General features: G+C 50.3%; 2 protein-coding genes across 4 annotated transcripts; one reads left to right on the top strand and one right to left on the bottom strand.

Annotated features, from left to right (window-relative positions):
* On the bottom strand, positions 1–9,170 carry CPTP (ceramide-1-phosphate transfer protein). Of its 3 annotated transcripts, none has more exons than XM_069034873.1 (6): positions 9,039–9,170; positions 4,214–4,514; positions 2,870–3,649; positions 2,504–2,707; positions 2,296–2,416; positions 1–1,799 (listed from the first exon to the last, which is right to left on the bottom strand). In XM_069034873.1, the coding sequence occupies exons 1-6, from the start codon at positions 9,155–9,157 to the stop codon at positions 865–867; spliced, it is 2,460 nt and encodes an 819-aa protein (XP_068890974.1). In that variant the 5' UTR covers positions 9,158–9,170; the 3' UTR covers positions 1–864. The 3 variants fall into 3 exon arrangements, with proteins under 3 accessions (XP_068890974.1, XP_068890973.1, XP_068890975.1); XM_069034872.1 differs by lacking the exon at positions 9,039–9,170 and adding an exon at positions 5,438–7,971; XM_069034874.1 differs by lacking the exons at positions 1–1,799; positions 2,296–2,416; positions 2,504–2,707; positions 2,870–3,649; positions 4,214–4,514 and adding an exon at positions 6,819–8,475.
* Positions 9,171–9,294: 124 nt separating this feature from the next.
* Positions 9,295–18,107, top strand: INTS11 (integrator complex subunit 11). The gene is made up of 18 exons (XM_069035211.1): positions 9,295–9,362; positions 9,553–9,736; positions 10,379–10,476; positions 11,189–11,262; positions 11,448–11,676; positions 11,768–11,866; positions 11,982–12,016; positions 12,660–12,798; positions 13,051–13,115; positions 13,379–13,568; positions 14,119–14,202; positions 14,410–14,499; positions 15,003–15,165; positions 15,414–15,521; positions 15,965–16,026; positions 16,537–16,679; positions 17,086–17,215; positions 17,937–18,107. Exons 2-18 carry the CDS (start codon positions 9,709–9,711, stop codon positions 18,000–18,002), a joined length of 1,803 nt encoding a protein of 600 aa, XP_068891312.1. The 5' UTR covers positions 9,295–9,362; positions 9,553–9,708; the 3' UTR covers positions 18,003–18,107.
* Positions 18,108–18,347: the final 240 nt, after the last annotated feature.

Genomic DNA, 18,347 nt, shown 5'->3' on the forward strand with positions numbered 1-18,347 from the left:
AAAATATTCATTGGTTGAAATGAATTTGCAAATTCTTCAATGGGGCTGGACTGATTAAATTCCAGTAACACACAGTGGAGAGATGGAAAATTTTTAATTTAGGGAATAAAAGAGCAGAAATGGAAAAACTTTTAAGGAATAAAAGAGCAGAATAGTTACTTGTGAACATGAGTGGGGAAAAGAAAAGATCTTGGTGATGTGAGTGGATATTTACTTGGTACTGTTTGGCAGCAGTGTGAAGCTTTTGGTGACCTTTGCCTGGTTTTTTTTGGGATGGAGGAACCTCCTGCTGTGCCTCTGGAGAGTGGGATTTGCACACTGCTCATTTCCATGTGTCCTTCCCTGATTTCCATGGAACACAAATCGAGTGAACAGGGATTTGAATGGGTAATGCCCCCTTTATCTCACACACACACAACTGCTGTGACCTGTCAGAATGTTCTTTTTACTTCTCTTTTATTGGATAGGTTTGAAAATTCTTACAAGGCTTGGGAAAGGATTCCTGGATGTATCTCTGGAGCTGTTACCTGGTTAATAAGAAAGGGAAATTATCAGGAGTGTTTACAGGGAAATGGTGTGGGTGAGGCTTCTGGCTGACATTGCCAGACTCAAGAGATTGATGTAAAATACAATTTCTGGAGGTTGTTTCATTAACTGAGCCTATTTTTGGCTCCTTTTGGGGGCTGAAAGGTGTTTCCAGAGAGGATGGAGGCTGCTCTTCTGGACTCCAGCTGCTGAGCAGAGCCCTGTGCTTTCACAGCTCAGTTCATGTGGTGATTGTGCCTGGGGCCAGAGAGTGCTCAGAAACAGGATTATCTCCTTAAAAACAGCTTCTGCTGAGGAGCAGGCGACAGAGGATGTGGTTTATTGTCTGTTCACCGAGTCCTCCTTTGGCTCCTCGTCAGTGAGGTTCTGGAAATAATCCCCCGTGTTCAGATCAGGCCTAAACACCATGATGTAGCACTTGGGGATGAAGTAGCTCACCAAGATCCCCAGAGTGGTGGCCAGGATGGTGCAAATCTGAGTGACAGCCCTGAGGACCGTCCTCAGCGTGGCAAAAATCACGATGAAGAAGATCCAGATGATGAAATAGATGAGGGTGGCAAAGGTGATGCCCCTGGCCACGTTGTACCTCTGGCTGGGGGTTTGCACCATGAAGGTGCACAGGAAGCAGGCGAAGGCCAGGCAGCTGTTGTAGCCGTGCAGGAGGGCAAAGGCAGCCCAGGACTTGGTGCCACACACCAGCAGCACCTCGCTGGGCAGGGACTGGTAGTCGGCCACCAGGAAATCGGGGCCCAGCCGGAGGTGGCAGAGGCAGAGCAAGCCCTCGGTGAGGAGGGACGCGGCCACCAGCAGCCAGGCCCTGCTGTGGGTCACCCAGCGCAGGAGCCTGGGGGCACAGCGGGGGAACTCCGTCACCAGGGTGATCTCCAGGGCCTTGGGGACGAAGGTGGAGAAGCAGCCATTGAGGCACAGGGTGTAGGAGAGCTGCTGCGCCGTGCACAGCCCGTCACTGGGCTTGCCCACGTACAGGCAGCAGCTGAGGCTCAGCAGCGCCAGGGAGAGCAGGGCAAAGAGGCTCCTGCCACCCCCAGACACCTGCACCAGCGGGGTCTGCCTGTGCTTCAGGAAGAGCAGCGCTGTCCCACAGCTCAGGGCCGTGCTGAGGGCCGTCAGTGTCACCAAGGCCACGGCCAGGGGCTCGTCCCAGAACAGGAACCTCTCGCTGCGGTCGTGGCACCGCGTGCTGCGGGCAGGGGCCCACTGGTGCTGCGGGCACGGGGAGCAGCTGGTGCTGTCTGCAAAGAGAGCCTGGTGACCACCCTGCAGGCCCTGGGGACTTGCCACCCCTGGCAGGCCCAGGGGGTGGAGCACAGACAGGGATTAGGTGGTGGTTTGGGTGGTGTTTTGCCTGTTTCCCTCCCTCCAAGGCGTGTTGCATCTCCAAACCCTGGGATAGTTCACCCTCTCCTTTTCCACCCTCCTCCCTGAAGGATCCTTGTATTTCATGCCACTGTTTCCCTTCCCCAGCAATCCCAGAATATTATCCTATGCCTCTCTTCTACCTATGCCCCCAGAATTCCATCATACCCCCCTCTCCTACCTCTGGAGATAAAACATAAATGTTGTCCTTGTTCTCTCCCTCTGGGCCCAACAGGGGCAGGTCCCCAGTGAAGATCAGAACAGGGAGGGCAACACCTGGCAGTGCTCATGGAGCAGAGCTCCCAGCTCATCATTACCTCAACCAGTAGATAGAATAATCCAGTTAAAGCCCTTAAATTCCCCAGACCTCACCTGTGCTGCTCCAGAAGGTGTTTTTTGGACAGTCTGTGCAGTCATAGCAGCAAAGGTTGAATCCTTTTATTCGTCTGAATTGTCCTGGCTGGCAGCGCCTGAAGCACTCGGATGTGGGCTCCTGACAAAGGCAGGAATGAGCATCAGCCAGGCACCTTCAGGAGAATTGTCATCTCCACCAAATCAGAATGAATTGTGCCATTTTTACCTTCTGATCTGCAGTGTGGAACTGGATCTGGGACTTTCGGACGTACAGGGACTGGTCATAGTCCCCCACAGGCAGATAGGTCAGGGTGCCGTTCCTCCAGGCCCAGAAGATGAGTTTGTATCCAGTGTTTGTGCTGTGGGATTGGTCAAACCTGAAGCTCTGGCCGTTTACCTCGAACGGGAGGGTGTTCATGAAGTGCATCAGCTGGGGAGGAAATGAAATGAAAATTGATTTGGGTACAGTCGTTCTTGTTTGGAGGATAACTCTGCAAGCTGGAATCAGTTGTCCCTTAGGAGCGCTGAGATTGGGACAATCTGGCTGTGATGTGACAAAAACCAGCTGTTTGCCCCTCAGCTCTTTCCTCACCTGCCAGGACCTGATGGATGTTCTGGGACAGTCTTTGGAGGTGCAGCCCAGGGCTCTGTGCAGGGCGTGGGCCACGCTGTACACGGCCACGTGCACCGGCTGCACCGTGGTCACCCTGAGCATGGGCCTGATGTCCCCAAGGGTGACGTGGCCGCACTGCCGGCAGTGCGTGTCCAGCACCTCGGCGTTCATGAGGCGACTGAGCTCCCTGGACTCCCTGCAGAACTCCTCCTGCTCAACAGAGCTGAAGAGCTCAGCCACGTACTCCTGGAAGCCAGGGACTGTCCCTGTTCTCATGACAAAGCCCAGCACTGTCCCGATGCTCTGGATGTTCGGGATGGAGGCAGTGATGTCAGACAGCATCCAGGCTTCCGTGCCAACCCAGACCTTCTTGCCCAGCCCCATCCTGATGCTGTGCTCCAGCAGGGCCTGGGCTGGCAGGCTGAAGGCAAACAGCACAATGACGTTGACTTTGGTGCTGTTAATTAATGTAATTGTGTCTTCCAGCTGCTTTTTGGCGTTGGGCTCGGCCGGGTCTGTGGGGATGAGCCCCTCGAAGGCGATGCAGATGTTGTCCTTGCCAACCATGCTCAGGAAGAGAGCCTGGGCCCTTCGGCCGTACTCATCATCGCTGCCGATGGTGGCGATCCAGTTCCAGCCAAACTGGTTGAGGAGCAGCACCACGGCTTCCACCAGGTTCTTGTCGCTGGGAACGGTGCGGTAGAAGGACGGGTACAGCTCCGTGTTGCTGAGGGTGTCGCTGCTGGCCCCATAGCTGACCTGTGTGTGTGGAACAGAGAGGAAGTGAGGCAAAGAGGGAAGTGGCCACAGTCCAGGTCACTCACCCGGTTTTTTTTCTTTGGTTTCAGTGCATTGAATTTGGCAAAAACGGATGGGATGGTGGTAAAAATCATCCCCCAAGGGGTGGGTCCGTCATGGCTGCATTCACCAAGACAGCCATGAATTGTCTCCTTTGTGTCCCTTTTCACTAATGAAGTGATAATTAACGACTTTCTACACAGGGTGATACACCCAAGACTCCGATATTTCTTAGCCCGGGGCTAAACCTCCCTGATCATTAGAGCTCTCTGTTGTGGTAACTCAGTGTTTAACCACAGATGGATTGTCACGGGGATCCTCCAGGAGCTCTGTTATTCCCATTTTACATGATCAGAGTGGTCTGAGCTCTGTCCTCTCAGGGAAATTAAACACTCGAGTGTGTCCAGGAGGGCAGTTCGATGACCCACCCAAAACACTCCGGAAATCTGTGGCAGAGGAGAGACTAAAATCTGTGCTTTAACCACCAAGAGGGAGAATTCCTGCTTCTCCAGAGAGCTTCTTTACCTGTGGGATCAAGAAGGAGCTGAAGAGCTTGGCTGTCACCAGGCAGAGATCTGACTTGTGGGGCCCGATGACGGCGGTGACGCGGGGCTGGTACTCGGTGTAGTTGCAGAGAACCCCGATCCCTGTGGTGCCATTCCGGGTCAGGAACAGCAGGCTGGGCTGCAGGGCCACCAGGGCCTCGAAGCACGTGTCATACATGTCATATCCCAGCGTTATTCCCGGGAGCAGGGAGCTGGAATTGTTGATCTGATCGATGGCAAACCTCATCCCGAGAGCCCAGATCAGCCCGTCCGTGAATAACCTGAGGGAAGAGGAGATGGGAATTGTGTGGCCTGGCAGTGCTGTCACAAAGGGATCAGCTCATCCCACCTTCTTTGATATCTTGGCATCCTTGTGGCCGAGCAGGACATTCCTGGCACTGTCAGCAGAGCATCCCTGGACCCACTTGGGAGTTTTCTACTCTGAGTGTGAGCACTTTTCCAATTAATCCTTTCTGCCAGCAAATAAATCCTTGGAGCTTCCCAGGAGAGGGAACAGAGGTAGAGACCAGTTTAGCTGTGAGGGTCAAGACTTTTGTGTCTTTCACCCATGAACCAGCAATTCCCACAGTGCTAATTCAGGAGAGATGTGGGATTTTTCCTGGGATTTTCCTCCTCTGTGTATCCCAGCACACTGAGCACATTCCCTGCCCCAAGGGCTGTGAAGATGGAAGGATTTTGGACCCTGCTTTGCTCCTGCCAGAGCAGGAGGAGGGACACCAGCCTGGCCTTTCACTTTCCTCACAAAGTGCTGCAGGTAGGTGCTGATGTGGTGGTGGGAACCAACTGGGTGTAACTGAGGAGGAAATGCTGCTCACACCCTGGCAGAGCTGCAAACCACCCGATTTTGTCTCCTGCTTTGCCCTGTGCCTGGTGCTGAGTGTCCTTTTACCCCCCTAAAAGGCAACAGCACCATCCCAAAGTGGGATCTCCCCATGGGGAGCAGGGTGTGGAACCAAAAATAACCATTTCAAGCTCTGAGGAAACCAGTGCTGCTAAAAGCTTTCATCAGAATGGGGTTGAAGTTTGACAGCATCAAGAAAACACAAAAACATTTCCATTTTGGGACCAGCTGATGTCCCAGTGCTTCACCCCTCAAAGCTCTTCTCTGTCCCATCCCACCACCACCAGAACCACTTCATTTTCCATTTCTCCCCATCCCTGCTGACCCCAGCAGGGCTCTCACCTCTCACACAGCAGCAGGGTGGGCTCGGAGCGAGCTGTCAGGTTCACTGTGTCCTTCCCAAAGGGGAAGAGCCCCCCCAGGATAAAATCCCCTGGCCTGTGGAACTGAGCTGACAGGCACGAGGGGCTCAGGGAGGCGGCACAGCCAAAGCTCAGGCACAGCCAAAGCTCTGGCCCCAGCATTTTGGGGGAAAAGGGATCTGGGAGAGGGAAGAAGAGCAGGGAATCCGGGCTCAGCACTTCCTGGGAAGCCTCTTTAAATAGAGCTCGGAGGGATTAAAGGAATGGCAGGGAATTTGTTTAGCAAAATGGATTTAATTTAATTTAGTGGGTGCACTCTGAGTGCACTTGGGTGCAAACCACTGCCCTGATCCTGACTGCCTTTACCAGAGTGATTTACACATTCTTTGTGACAGCTGTGGAAATTTGGGTTCCTCTGGCACAGGTGATAAAACTCAGGTGCCCCACTCTGATTTTTTTTTTGTCAGTCATTTTTATTTATATCTTTTTTTAAATTTGAGGTCACCTCATCAAATAACCAAATCTTCCTCAGGGCATGGCACGAATTTGCCTGCAGAGGCCATTCCTAGGTCACAAGGTTGGGGAGCTGTCACTCAGCTATATAGATATTTTTTTAGGAAGTTGTTACTGGCTGATCTAATTATTTTTTCCTCACACTGAGCTGGGATATTAATTTCAGTTTAAACCCAAATTCACAGCATGGTCATTTAGGTTCCATCACTGTATTTTTTCTGTCCAGGGTTGGATTTTAGGACAGCTCTGAATGAAAAGTTCAATTTCCTGCATTTTCTACTGAATCAGAAAACATCTCTTGCTGCCAAAGTGATGCTCCAATGCTGGAATATTTTCCTTGCAGGAAGAGAAGCAGGTGCAGAGAGCTAAATACAGGAATACTTCAAGGAAGCACCAGTTGCAGCTGTGTTTTCCAGGTATGTTCATACTGGCATTTTTTAAAGGATACTCTTTCCCTTTCCTGGACTATATAAGTGTCAGCTTTAACTGTAAAACTTTTTAAAATAAGTTCTAAACACAGTCCTGAATTTTGGGCAGGTTCATCTTCAATATTAATATTTATCTCCTAAGAGGAGTAGTTGAGAATGAATGTGACAAGGGAGAAAAAGTATTTTTCTTGTTGCCATAACACCACTTCAAGAGATCTAAACCCATTTTTTCCCTTGACCCACATGATTTAATTTAATTTAAGGCATTTCATTCACTGCCCAGGTGAAATACCAGCTGATCTCCATGGAAATAAAACAGATTTTTCCAGGAAAGAAAGTGTGAGTAGGTCACACTGTAAATCATGTCCCTTCCACCACCACACCCCAGAGTGTGATCCCACAAAGGACACTCCTCAGAAACACATTATTTGCATCATTTAATGTCGAGTTAGTCCAGGCTCCATGAGGTAATAGTGATTTCCTGAATTTTTCAGTGTTACATCAGGCCAAAACGAGCCAATCACCCTGTGGGACTCCCCTGACTGCTCCTGTCATCCTGGACTAACCCTGGGGTGCTTTTCCAGCTTTCCAAAAGCTCAGGAAATCCCCTTTGACATCCTCTGGCTCTTCCAGTGATTTGCAGTAGAAGCCAGAAGCATCACAAAGGAGTGATTTACAGTACAAGTGTGGCTTTTCCCCCAGAGAGGCAGAGAAATCGTTTTTTGTAGGCATTTGACACATTCATAAATAAAATCAACACATAAGAACACAACTCAGAGGCATGGCTGGCAAACAGCTCCAGGCTGCAGCCTGGGCTGGATTAAAGGGGATTGTGCAGCACAGATTAAAATCTGCTGCACATCCCAAGTGCAAAAAGCATGGATTCAACAGACAGGGATGTGACACAGAGAGGAGGTGCTGCTGGATGATCCCTGCTCCAGGCCCAGCTTTCTCTTCAGGGAACAACATCCACCCCCACTTCCTTCAGCTCCTGGGGCCCCAGAATGAGCAGCAGTGATGGGGTGCCTGTGACAGGGAAAGGAGCTTCCTTTCCCACGTGCATTGCTCAGGATTATATTCTCCAGCAAAGCCCCCAGGTGGATTTTTTGGTATAAACCAAAGTGGCCAGGTGAGCTCACATGGGATAGAAACGTGTTCAGACAGCAGAGCTCAACTCTGGGCTGTCACACGAGGCCAGAATTATTGCTGTAAACGCACACAAGCTGCTGAAGTTTAGCTTAAAAAGGAAAACAACCCCCTCCCAGCCTTGCTGGGAACAACAACAACAAAAAAATCCCTTAGCAGCTCATCCTAATGTGGATTTTTTTTTTTCCTAACTGTAGAGCTCTACACACAAACTGACAGATGTAAAAAAAAAAGAACTAGTCCACATTTTTCCCTTATAAAGTGAGGCATCCTGAATAGTTTGGCCAACTCCTCAACTCCAGGCTGGAAAGAAAAAGTGGAAATAACCAGCGACAGAGGCTTGTGCTTCTGTGAAAACGTGATTTTCACCCTGGCCTCATCCCGGTCCTGCTGGAACGTGGCTCGGTGGCCTCCCCCTCGCTGTCAGGGCAGGTCGAGCAGCTTGTGCTGCGCGAAGAGCTCCTGGGTGATGCTGTAAACATCGCCGATGTAGGGGATGGCCTCTCCCAGCATGGCCACGGCCTCCTCTCGCGGGCCCACGTTCATGATCTCCAGGAAGGCGTCGCGGGAGGGCAGCGCGCAGAACGCCACGGTGGCGGCCTTGCGGACCACCCAGGGGTGGTAAGCGGCCAGCGAGGCGTTGTAGGCGTCGGTGCAGAGCACGGAGGTGCGGGAATCGCCGGAGCGCAGCCCCTCCAGGAAGAGCTGGAGCCAGCGCAGGGCGCGGTGCAGCCGCAGCACCGTGCGGCAGCCGGAGTCGGAGCGGGCCCGCAGCGCCGCCGGCCCCGCCGCCAGCTCGTGGCGCACCATGGACTGCAGCGACACGTACTGCTGTCCCTGCCGGCCCCCGCAGTGCCCCTCCAGCAGCGACACCTTGGCCACCGCGTCCTTGGAGATGAACGAGAAGACGGTGCCCAGGCTCTGCAGGAACCTGCGGGAAGGGGGAGTTCGGGGGGGGTTACAGAAGGGTTTGGGGTAGGTGGGGGAATAGGAGCAGGCAGCTCGCGGGCTCTGCTGTGGATCCGCTATCCCGGCTGCTCCAGGCTGGCCTTGGGCACTGCCAGGGATGGGGCAGCCACAGCTTCTCTGGGAATTCCATCCCAGGGCCTCCCCACCGTCACAGCCAGGAATTCCTTCCCAATATCCTGTCTAACCCTACTCTCTGCCAGTTCGAATCCACCCCTCCTTACCCTGCTACTCCAGGTTCCTGTAAATAGTTTCACTCCATCTTTCCTGTCAGCTCCGGTGCTGGAAAAGGCCACAACTCGTTTTAATGGGTTAAACTAGGGAAACTGCTCTGAACTCCTGATAATATAACAGTGTACGATCCGCCGTGGCCTAAAGCAGATGGGACATTAGGAAGAAATAGCAGTCACGTTCCAAGGGAGATCTCCCATCCGTCATTAGGGAGCCATCGCCGCTTGTCCTGCCACTCCATCCTTCTGCCCACAGCCCCCCTCCAAGGGCAACGCCGGCTCGCTCCCGGGCACTCACCGGATGAGCCCCCGCCAGCCGCTCAGGTAGGGCTCCAGCAGCACCTCCCGCTGCTCCGTCACGCACCTCTGGAAGGCCTCGAGAACCTCCCGCAGGCTGAACGCGCCCGCCGCCGCCATCGCCCTTCCTCTTCCTCCTCCTCCTTCCCGCACCCCCGCCTCGGCCAATCAGCGCCGCGCCCCTCACCCCGCTGGCCAATCGGCTTCGCGTGCGTCACCGCGGCTCGGCCAATCCGCGCGGGGTGCGCGAGGGGCGGGGCCCGGCGGCGCCGCGCAGGCGCGGAGGAGGCGCCGGGCGCTGTGAGGGGCTGCGGGCCGGGCCTGGGTGAGTTTGCGGGGTTTTGGGGGGGTTATGGGGTTTTTATGTGGTTTTATGGGTTTTTTTGGTGTGTTTTTGTGTGCTTCTACTTGTGTTTCCCCCCCCTCACAGCGGTGATGGTGGGTGTCGAAGCCAAGCACGGCCGATTTTCCACAAGTTGTTTATTATCTTTCCCGTGTTTTCTGTCTCTTCTCAGGAAGAAGTTCGGCCTCTGCTCGAGTCTTCGGCCAGACGCTGAAAAATATTTGAAATGGCCCCTGTAAATCCTGCGAAATCGTCTCTTTTTGTGGCCTCCACGGATCGACTTTTGGAGTAATTTTCTGTGCGAGTTTGGGACCTGGAGTGTGTTAAAATGCCTGAGATCAAAGTCACTCCTTTGGGTAAGTCCAGCCTAAAACCGTCTTGAAATACAAACACTGAAATCCTGTGGAATTTGGAATTCAGGGTAATTTTGGCCAGACTCCTGGGGCAGTGTGCAGAGTGCCCTGATGTGATTCCTGTCAGCATCTCACCGTCCTCCCTTCCTCTTCCCAGTGACAGTTACAGCTATTTTGATTAATTAATCAGGGCTAATTGATATGTTCTGGTAAAGATATTGGTGGTAAAGACGCTGTGGTATTGTGGTAGAGCATTAATTCATCTACAGTGCTAAAGAGCCACAGAAAGAAAATATTTCTCTTTTTTTCCTTGTTTGATCTTTTTTTATGGGTTCATACTGAGGGGGCAGAGGACGTGCTGAGCAGGAGAACTGCTTTATTTAATTTTCAGGCTTGGTGTGGACTTAATTAGAGCTTAATGAGGGCAGAGCAGCTGGGGAGGTGCAGAAGAAACAGAGTTCTAATCCTTGCCAGATAAAGGATTCTTTTCTCTTCCTCCAAACTGCAGTTGCAGGCCTTGCCCTGCTTGTCCTTTGAAAGAACTGCAGCTGTTGCCAGAGGTGTTTTGCTGGTGCTTTACTGGTGTTTTGCTGGTATTTTGCTGGTGTTTTACTGGTGTTTTACTGGTGTTTTGCTGGTGTCCAGGTGCTGGGCAGGACGTGGGCAGGAGCTGCATCCTGGTGTCCATCGCTGGGAAGAACGTGATGCTGGACTGTGGGATGCACATGGGCTACAATGATGATGTGAGTGCAGCATCCCCTGTCACAGCCATGCCCTGAGCACCTTTGGGCACCTCTGTCAGCCACTGCTGGAGCTGGAGTAGGGCAGAGCTGTTCCTTCCCCTTGAAAAATCTCCCTTCCTGCCCAAAATCATCCATCCCCTCAAGTATTCAAGTGTGTGAAATGCTACCCTCCTTTCCCTGGCTGGTGGACTTTGGAAAAATATCCATTAAGGCAGCTGCAAATGCTCCATTCCAGGTGGTTTTGGCCTCTCTGGATTTCCTGTGAGCAGGATTCCTGTCCTTACCTCGACTGCTTTGGGGCAGTTCATTCCTTGTGGCATCCTCACCACACATCTGGAGCTCCAGGGAGAGAGAAGGAAACACTCCTGGTTTTGGGGCCCCTGACACCAGCAGGAAAGGAATAAAGCACAAATATTCTGTAGGGTTAAGAGTTCAAGCAGCAAATGGGCTGTGCCAGGAAAGCTTCTGGGGCTTTGTGCCTCAGAGCCAGCATGTGTGGGGCACCTGTTTTACTTGGAAGGTAAAATAATTGATTTATTGAGGGGTCAGTTCTCTGTCTGTGCCCTCCTTTGTGCCTCTCCCTGCACACAAAAGCTGCTGGCGCTGCCTGGAGAGGGATCAGCACATTCCCAGTGTTCCAGGCCCTTCACTCCATGGGTTTTTTGGATCAGTGATGCATTCCTGATGGTTGCCTGTTTTCCCCTGGCTGCAGAGGCGCTTCCCTGACTTCTCCTACATCACCCAGAACGGAAGGCTGACGGATTTCCTGGACTGTGTCATCATCAGGTGAGGCACTTCCCTCCTTCTGGGAATTGGGAATGCTTTTTGTGCTGTCCCTAACATCCCAAACACTCTCCAAGTCCATCCCTCCTATTTTGGGTGGTTTTCCATGTCCTGCAGAGCTGGAGAAGGTCTGGGAGCCACCCCAGCTGAATTCTGTGCAACCACTGTGGGTTTTTGGTTTTTTGCAGCCACTTCCACCTGGACCACTGTGGGGCCCTGCCCTATTTCAGTGAGATGGTTGGGTATGATGGCCCCATTTACATGACCCACCCCACCAAGGCCATCTGCCCCATCCTGCTGGAGGACTACAGGAAAATCACCGTGGACAAGAAAGGGGAAACCAACTTCTTCACCTCCCAGATGATCAAAGACTGCATGAAGAAGGTGGTGGCTGTGCACCTTCACCAGACAGTGCAGGTGAAAGGGTATTTGTGGTGTTGGCAAGAGGCAAAAAACTGATTTTAATTGAAAATGTGGGCATTAATGAAGTGTTTTGCTGTTGGGGCAGGTGGATGAGGAGCTGGAGATCAAGGCCTACTATGCAGGCCACGTGCTGGGAGCTGCCATGTTCCAGATCAAGGTTGGGTGTGAGTCCGTGGTTTACACTGTGAGTATGCCCAGATTTGGAATGGTTTCCCTCTTATTACCTCTAGATATTCCCAGATATTTACACATCCCTCCATTGCCTCAAAAATATCACTGGGTTTCTCTTCTCCCCTCAGGGTGATTATAACATGACACCAGACAGACACTTGGGGTAAGCAAAAAAAGCTGAATTTTGGTGAGTTTTGAGGATTTCTGACTGGAAAATTTCAGCACAGCTGCTGTTAAGAGTAGGGGCTCACCAGCTTTGATTCTTTGGAATATTTAATGATGTCTTTGCTGGAAACATAAATGCAATTTTAAATTGTGAGGGTGAAGAGATTTACATTAAACCTGCCAGACAGACCTTAATGTAATCTGAATACTCACATTTTATCTCCTGAATACTCACATCAATGTATTTTTGGGGCTGTGTAATAATTGGACTTCAATGTTTGAAATGTCTTTTCATGGCGTTTTTACTTTCTAAGAGATTGTTAATCACAAACCTCAGCCCTCAGTGTATTTTCACTGGCATAATGAGAGATTTATAATGTTCCTGCTATTCAGGTGAATATTTTAATGCATGTAAACCTGGTAATAGACTGGATAAATGTTCCTTTTCAAGGTCTGTCATCTCAATCTTGAGCTGGATTAATTGCAATGAACTGAAGCTGCCACAGAATTCCCAAGGCCCACCTTTACTGCTGTTTCCTCTGGCCACAGTGACATTCCCCAGCCAGCGTGGAGACCTTCAGATCAAAAATGCCAGGAACCATCTCCTGATTTGCTTTTTGGTTTGACTTCCCTCTGTCCAGAGCTGCCTGGATTGATAAATGCCGCCCTGATCTGCTGATCAGTGAATCCACCTACGCCACCACCATCAGGGACTCCAAACGCTGCAGGGAGAGGGATTTCCTGAAGAAAGTTCACGAGACTGTGGAACGAGGAGGGAAGGTACAGTGGCCTTTTCCATGGATTTGTTGGTTTCAAATCATCCAGGAGAGAACAGAAATTCCCCTGGGCACAGGGAGAGCTGTGCCTGTGCCTTTCATTCCAACCCACCCAACACGTTCGTGGGAATTGGGAGAACATCAGGAAGGGAGAGGGAACGGAGGGATTTGTTCAGAAATAATAACCACAGTGCATTTTATGCGGTTTGGCTTTCACAAATCCCACCTGAATTCCTAAATTCCACCTCCATTGCAGGTTCTCATCCCGGTTTTCGCCCTTGGACGTGCCCAGGAGCTTTGTATTTTATTGGAGACTTTCTGGTGAGTGCAGCCTGGGCATGTCCCACCTGCTTTTTGTCCTCCTTTGTGCTCTTCCTGTGTCTGATGAGTATTGGGAATGGCAGGAATTTGGCTGCAGTGACAAGGAGAAGGGCACTAAAGCCTGCATTGTTACAATACTGATTTATAGCTCCTGAAAACAGGGAATCACACACCAAAAACCCCTTGGGACACTCCCCAGTTATGGACTCCCAGTATGGATAGCCAGGAAATACTTTGCCCCTCACAGATCACTTCTTTTCCAGGGAAAGGATGAACCTGAAGGCTCCAATTTACTTTTCCACGGGCCTGACAGAGAAAGCCAATCACTACTACAAACTCTTCATCACCTGGACTAACCAGAAAATCCGGAAAACTTTTGTGCAGAGGAACATGTTTGAGTTCAAACACATCAAAGCCTTTGACAGAGCCTTTGCAGACAACCCAGGGCCCATGGTAGGTGGGTGTTGGGGAGGGACCAGAGCAGGGCTGGGGGGTCTGGCAGCTCTTTTAGTCCATAATGGTCCCAAATCCTGGTGGGAAAAGCACCCTGAGCATCCTCCACCCTGTCAATCCCACCCAAAAACTTCTCATGGCCAGGCCATCTCTATAAATATTAAAGCTCTTTCTATTTTTATTTCACTGAAAGTAAAACACTCAGAGAAAATTAAAATTTTGCATGTTTGTGTCATCTAAAGATCCTGATTTAAACCAGGATTTTCTTTTCCACACAAGCTTTTCCTGCTGCTTTAATTCTGACTGGTTTATTTGGTACCACTATAAAACCACTCAAGAGTTTTCCATCAGATGCTCACAAATACTTCCTAAAACTGTATCTCAGCTCCTGGGAATTTTAGACAGAGTGGGGAGAAAATAGCAAAAATCCCTATTTTTGTAGTGTTGGTGATGGGTATTGGTGGATGCTCTGCACAGATGTAGGATATTTATATAAATAATGGAAAAATCTGTTTTCTGTAGTGGTTTATGACACATCTTTGACTTCCAGGTGGTGTTTGCAACCCCTGGAATGCTCCATGCAGGACAGTCCCTTCAAATCTTCAGGAAGTGGGCAGGGAATGAGAAGAATATGGTAAGAAATTGGGGTTTTTGGGTGATGTTTTATGGCAATGTGAATCCTAAGGACTGAAGTTGTAGGAAAGCTTTTCCTGAGGAGCTGGAATTCAAGGACACAAATCCTCTGTGAGCTCTCCAAGCTCTCAATTTGTGACTGTTTTGATGTTTACCAGCCCTGCCAGGCCCAACCCATGGAAGTGTTGATTTTCCTGGTTTTCCCCAGGTGATCATGCCTGGCTACTGCGTCCAGGGCACTGTGGGCCACAAGATCCTCAGTGGGCAAAGGAAGCTGGAGATGGAAGGAAGACAAATTGTGAGTTTGATTTTTCCATTTGGGGCAAGTTCTTGTCCTTGCAGTGGGAATAGGATGAATCCAACACTGAAAATACCTCAAAATCTTTGGATTTGGAGTTGCACTTGGGGTTTTTTTCCCTTTTGCAGTAGCAAAGTTGGACTTGGGGTTTTTTCCCCCTTGCATTAATTTCTGCCCTAAAACTGTGAGGGGCCCTTTGCTTCTGCCATAAAACTTTGAGGGGCACTTTATAATGTTTAATAGTGAGGCCCCATTAGGCAAATAGGTAAAAATTACATCTATTTCAGCAGATTTGCATAACAAAACACCAGCTGACCTTAAATATTTGGGGTTTTTTGTGTGACAAACATTGTCTGAAATGGGGCAGTGTGAGCCTTTAAGTTACAAAATGAATTTAGGTTTTCTCCTTCCTCCTTTCAATGAAATCCAGAGGGATCTGGGGCTGTGTGTGTGTGTTCCAAAGGAATTCCCAGTTCCCAAGCCCTGTGCTCTGCTCCCCCCAGCTGGAAGTGAAGATGCAGGTGGAGTACATGTCCTTCAGTGCCCACGCCGATGCCAAGGGCATCATGCAGCTGATCCGCCAGGCTGAGCCCCGGAATGTGCTCCTGGTGCATGGGGAAGCCAAGAAAATGGAGTTCCTGAAGCAGAAAATCGAGCAGGAATTCCGTAGGTATCCGTGGGAGGGGAAGGAAAAGCATCCAAGCTTTAAAGTCACCTTCTTGATCCGCTGGCCCTCAGCACAGTCAGGTTGGGGTGGCATTTACAGCTCCCCTGAAGGAACTGATGCCTGTGACATCTTAATTAGCATTAACTAAGCCCAGTTAATTGCAGTGAGCCCTTTGGACGTGAGTTAGGATTGTTTTGTGCCTTTCCAGCTGCCCCAGGGGGGCTGACAGGAGCTGTTCCCTTTGCAGATGTCAGCTGCTACATGCCAGCCAACGGAGAGACCACCACCATCCTCACCAACCCCTGCATCCCTGTGGACATCTCCCTGGGCCTCCTCAAGAGGGAAACAGCCATAGGTGACACTTCCCACCCCAATTTTCCTCCCTGCTGCTGTTTTTTATAGTGTTGGCAGAAAGCTGTACATTTATATTGAATAATGTCTAAAATCAATGTGCACACTGTGCCTGGTCTGCTACCCATGTGTGCTCGTAGCAGCTGGGTTTGGGAAAGCTGGAATTACTTTATAAACTCAATTTTAGAAAAACAATCTCATTCTCACATCAGGAAGTGCTCTGGGAAGAGAGGGAGTTGCTCTGAATCACTAAACATTTCTTAGGTGTCAATATTTCTGATAATGGTTAAGCACCATTGATGAACTTTAACAGATAAGAGAAGTGTAAAATTTTAATGTCTGAACCTCAGCAGGGCCTCAGAGCTCCAACCTCAGTCCCAGAGCAGCAGTTTTGGGTGAAAAACCAGCACCTCATGTTGTGTTTTTCTCCCCCTGGCCTGGCTTTAGGTCCTTTACCAGATGCCAAGAAGCCAAAGCTCATGCACGGCACGTTACTCATGAAGGATAATGTGAGTGAAAAGAGTCCTTGTGCTTGGCTTGTGTCCTCTCAGGGTGTGTTTTTGTGTCCCCTGAGGGTGTTTTGTGTCCCCTGGGGGTGTTTTCTGTCCTCTCAGGGTGTGTTTTTGTGTCCCCTGAGGGTGTTTTGTGTCCCCTGAGGGTGTTTTGTGTCCTCTCAGGGTGTTTTGTGTCCTCTCAGGGTGGTGTCCCGTTCTGGGTGCACAAGGCTCTGCTTTCTCACAGAGGAGATGCAGTTCTTACTCTTCAACCTCATCTTTATTTTTAAACATCATTCCCCCGCTCGAAGTCAAACCAACTTCCAGAGAGCAGCTTTATTTTGTTCAATATTTATTTATTCCTGTCGATGTTTTGTCCCAGGGTTACCCCTCCCTTTGACAAACACACAGAGATATTTCAGCACGGAAAGGGAGCAGCCTTCCCTGCTGCCCCCAGGGCAGCAACACAACTCCACAAGGCTCAGAGGAGTGGTTTTTCCATGGATTTCTCCCTTTCTCCCCCAGAGTTTCCGGCTGGTTTCCCCTGAGCAGGCCCTGAAGGAGCTGGGGCTGGCGGAGCATCAGCTGCGCTTCACCTGCCGCGTGCACATCCAGGACCCGCGCAAGGAGCACGAGACCGTGCTCAGGGTCTACAACCACCTCAAGGGGTGAGCCCTGCTTTCCTGGGAAGGGTTTCTAATCCCTCAGGGGATTGAGCTGAGCTTATTCCCAAGGCAGGTGTAGCACAGATCCCCTTCCTTTGAGCTGGGAGCAGCAGAACCTTCGGAGTTGTTTTTCCCGTCGTGCAGCATCCTGGGAGTTCTTTCCTTGGGAGAGCAGGGCTCAGATGGGAGCTGTAGAGCCTGGGGTGAGCTCTGCAGGAATAATTTCGGTGGGAAATGCTCCATGATTAACACGAGCACCAGAATAAGCCAATGGATCAGCCCTGTTTTCCCTGCCTTGGGCAGAGGGTGCTGGCTCAGACACGGCCACGACAGGAACAGGCTGAGGGTTGGGATAAAGATCCAGGGGTGACCCAGCACCCCTAATAAATCCCATCTCCTCTCTCTGCAGGATCCTGAAGGATTACTCAGTGCAGCATCTCCCTGATGGCTCCATCACTGTGGAGTCCATCCTGATCCAGGCCACGGCGCACTCGGAGGATCAAGGAACCAAAGTCCTGCTCGTGTCCTGGACCTACCAGGTGGGAATTCCTGATTTCTGACCTGAACTCCTCCCATTCCAAACCCTTCCTGCACTGATGGTGCCTGTGAGGGGTGGATCTTCTTCCTCCTGGCTTTGAAGGAGCTTCCCTGGAAGATGAGGGGAGTCCCTGCTGTTTTCTGACCAGTGGGGGTGAACAGAAATGGTTTTACAGGAGCTCTCAGGGCCCACTGAAGCACAGGCAACTTTTGGGGTAATTACACTGAATTCCAGTTAATTCAGTTCTCTCTGTGTTTTGAGCACTGCTGAGTATTTCACATTGTGGTTCTTACTGGGCAGATTTAAAACAAGTAGAAAACTCTGATCTTAACATTCTTTTATTTCACAGTCATTCCATCATCTTCGCTTTCTGGGGCTGGATTATTAAATCCTTTCTTGACAGCAAGGAAATGCTTCTGGAGGGCCAAGCAATAAGATCAGTGGTTCTTTATTCCTTGATTTCAAGCAAAAATGGGGCTTTTCCTCAAAGGAAACGCCCTCAGGTCCTTTGAGAAATGGGAGCTTCACACCAATATTTTGTAAGAACACCCAGAAATGCATTTGTGGATTGTTTCCATTTCTGAACACAGCTCACCTTAGATCTTGCAGGGTCCAGGAACTCTCTCAGTTCATTTCTAGGTACCAAAATTAAATTTACTGCCCCAACTGGGACAGGCAAGAGGAAGATTTGGCTCTCATCCCATTTCTCTTTATCTTTTTAGGATGAAGAGCTGGGCAGTTATCTCACATCCCTGCTGAAGAAAGGCCTGCCCCAGAGCACACCCTGAGAGCAGAGCCCAGCCTGGGGGGGGTGGGTCACAGATTTTATTTTGTTTACATTGTCAATGCTTTTTCTGGTTGGTTTTAGTAAAAGAATTCCAGTGTTTGTCCAATTCCTGCAGTGACACCTTTTCCCCCTTGGAAAAACCTATCCAGGGAGTCAAGAACCTGTTTTGAAACAGACCTTAAGAACAATTTTCGAGTTGCTTACACACTAAAGTAAAAATTACTCAGTGTTTTCTCCTCCCACAGCTCATTTCCCTTCAAATCCCAGCAGTGCTGCCTGAACCAATTAAAACTCAAAGTACAAAAGCATAACAGAGCCTTTAGAAAGTGTAAAAGCCGAAATGTGC

This window comes from Aphelocoma coerulescens, chromosome 21 (genome assembly GCF_041296385.1).
Source record: "Aphelocoma coerulescens isolate FSJ_1873_10779 chromosome 21, UR_Acoe_1.0, whole genome shotgun sequence".
NCBI lineage: Eukaryota > Metazoa > Chordata > Aves > Passeriformes > Corvidae > Aphelocoma > Aphelocoma coerulescens.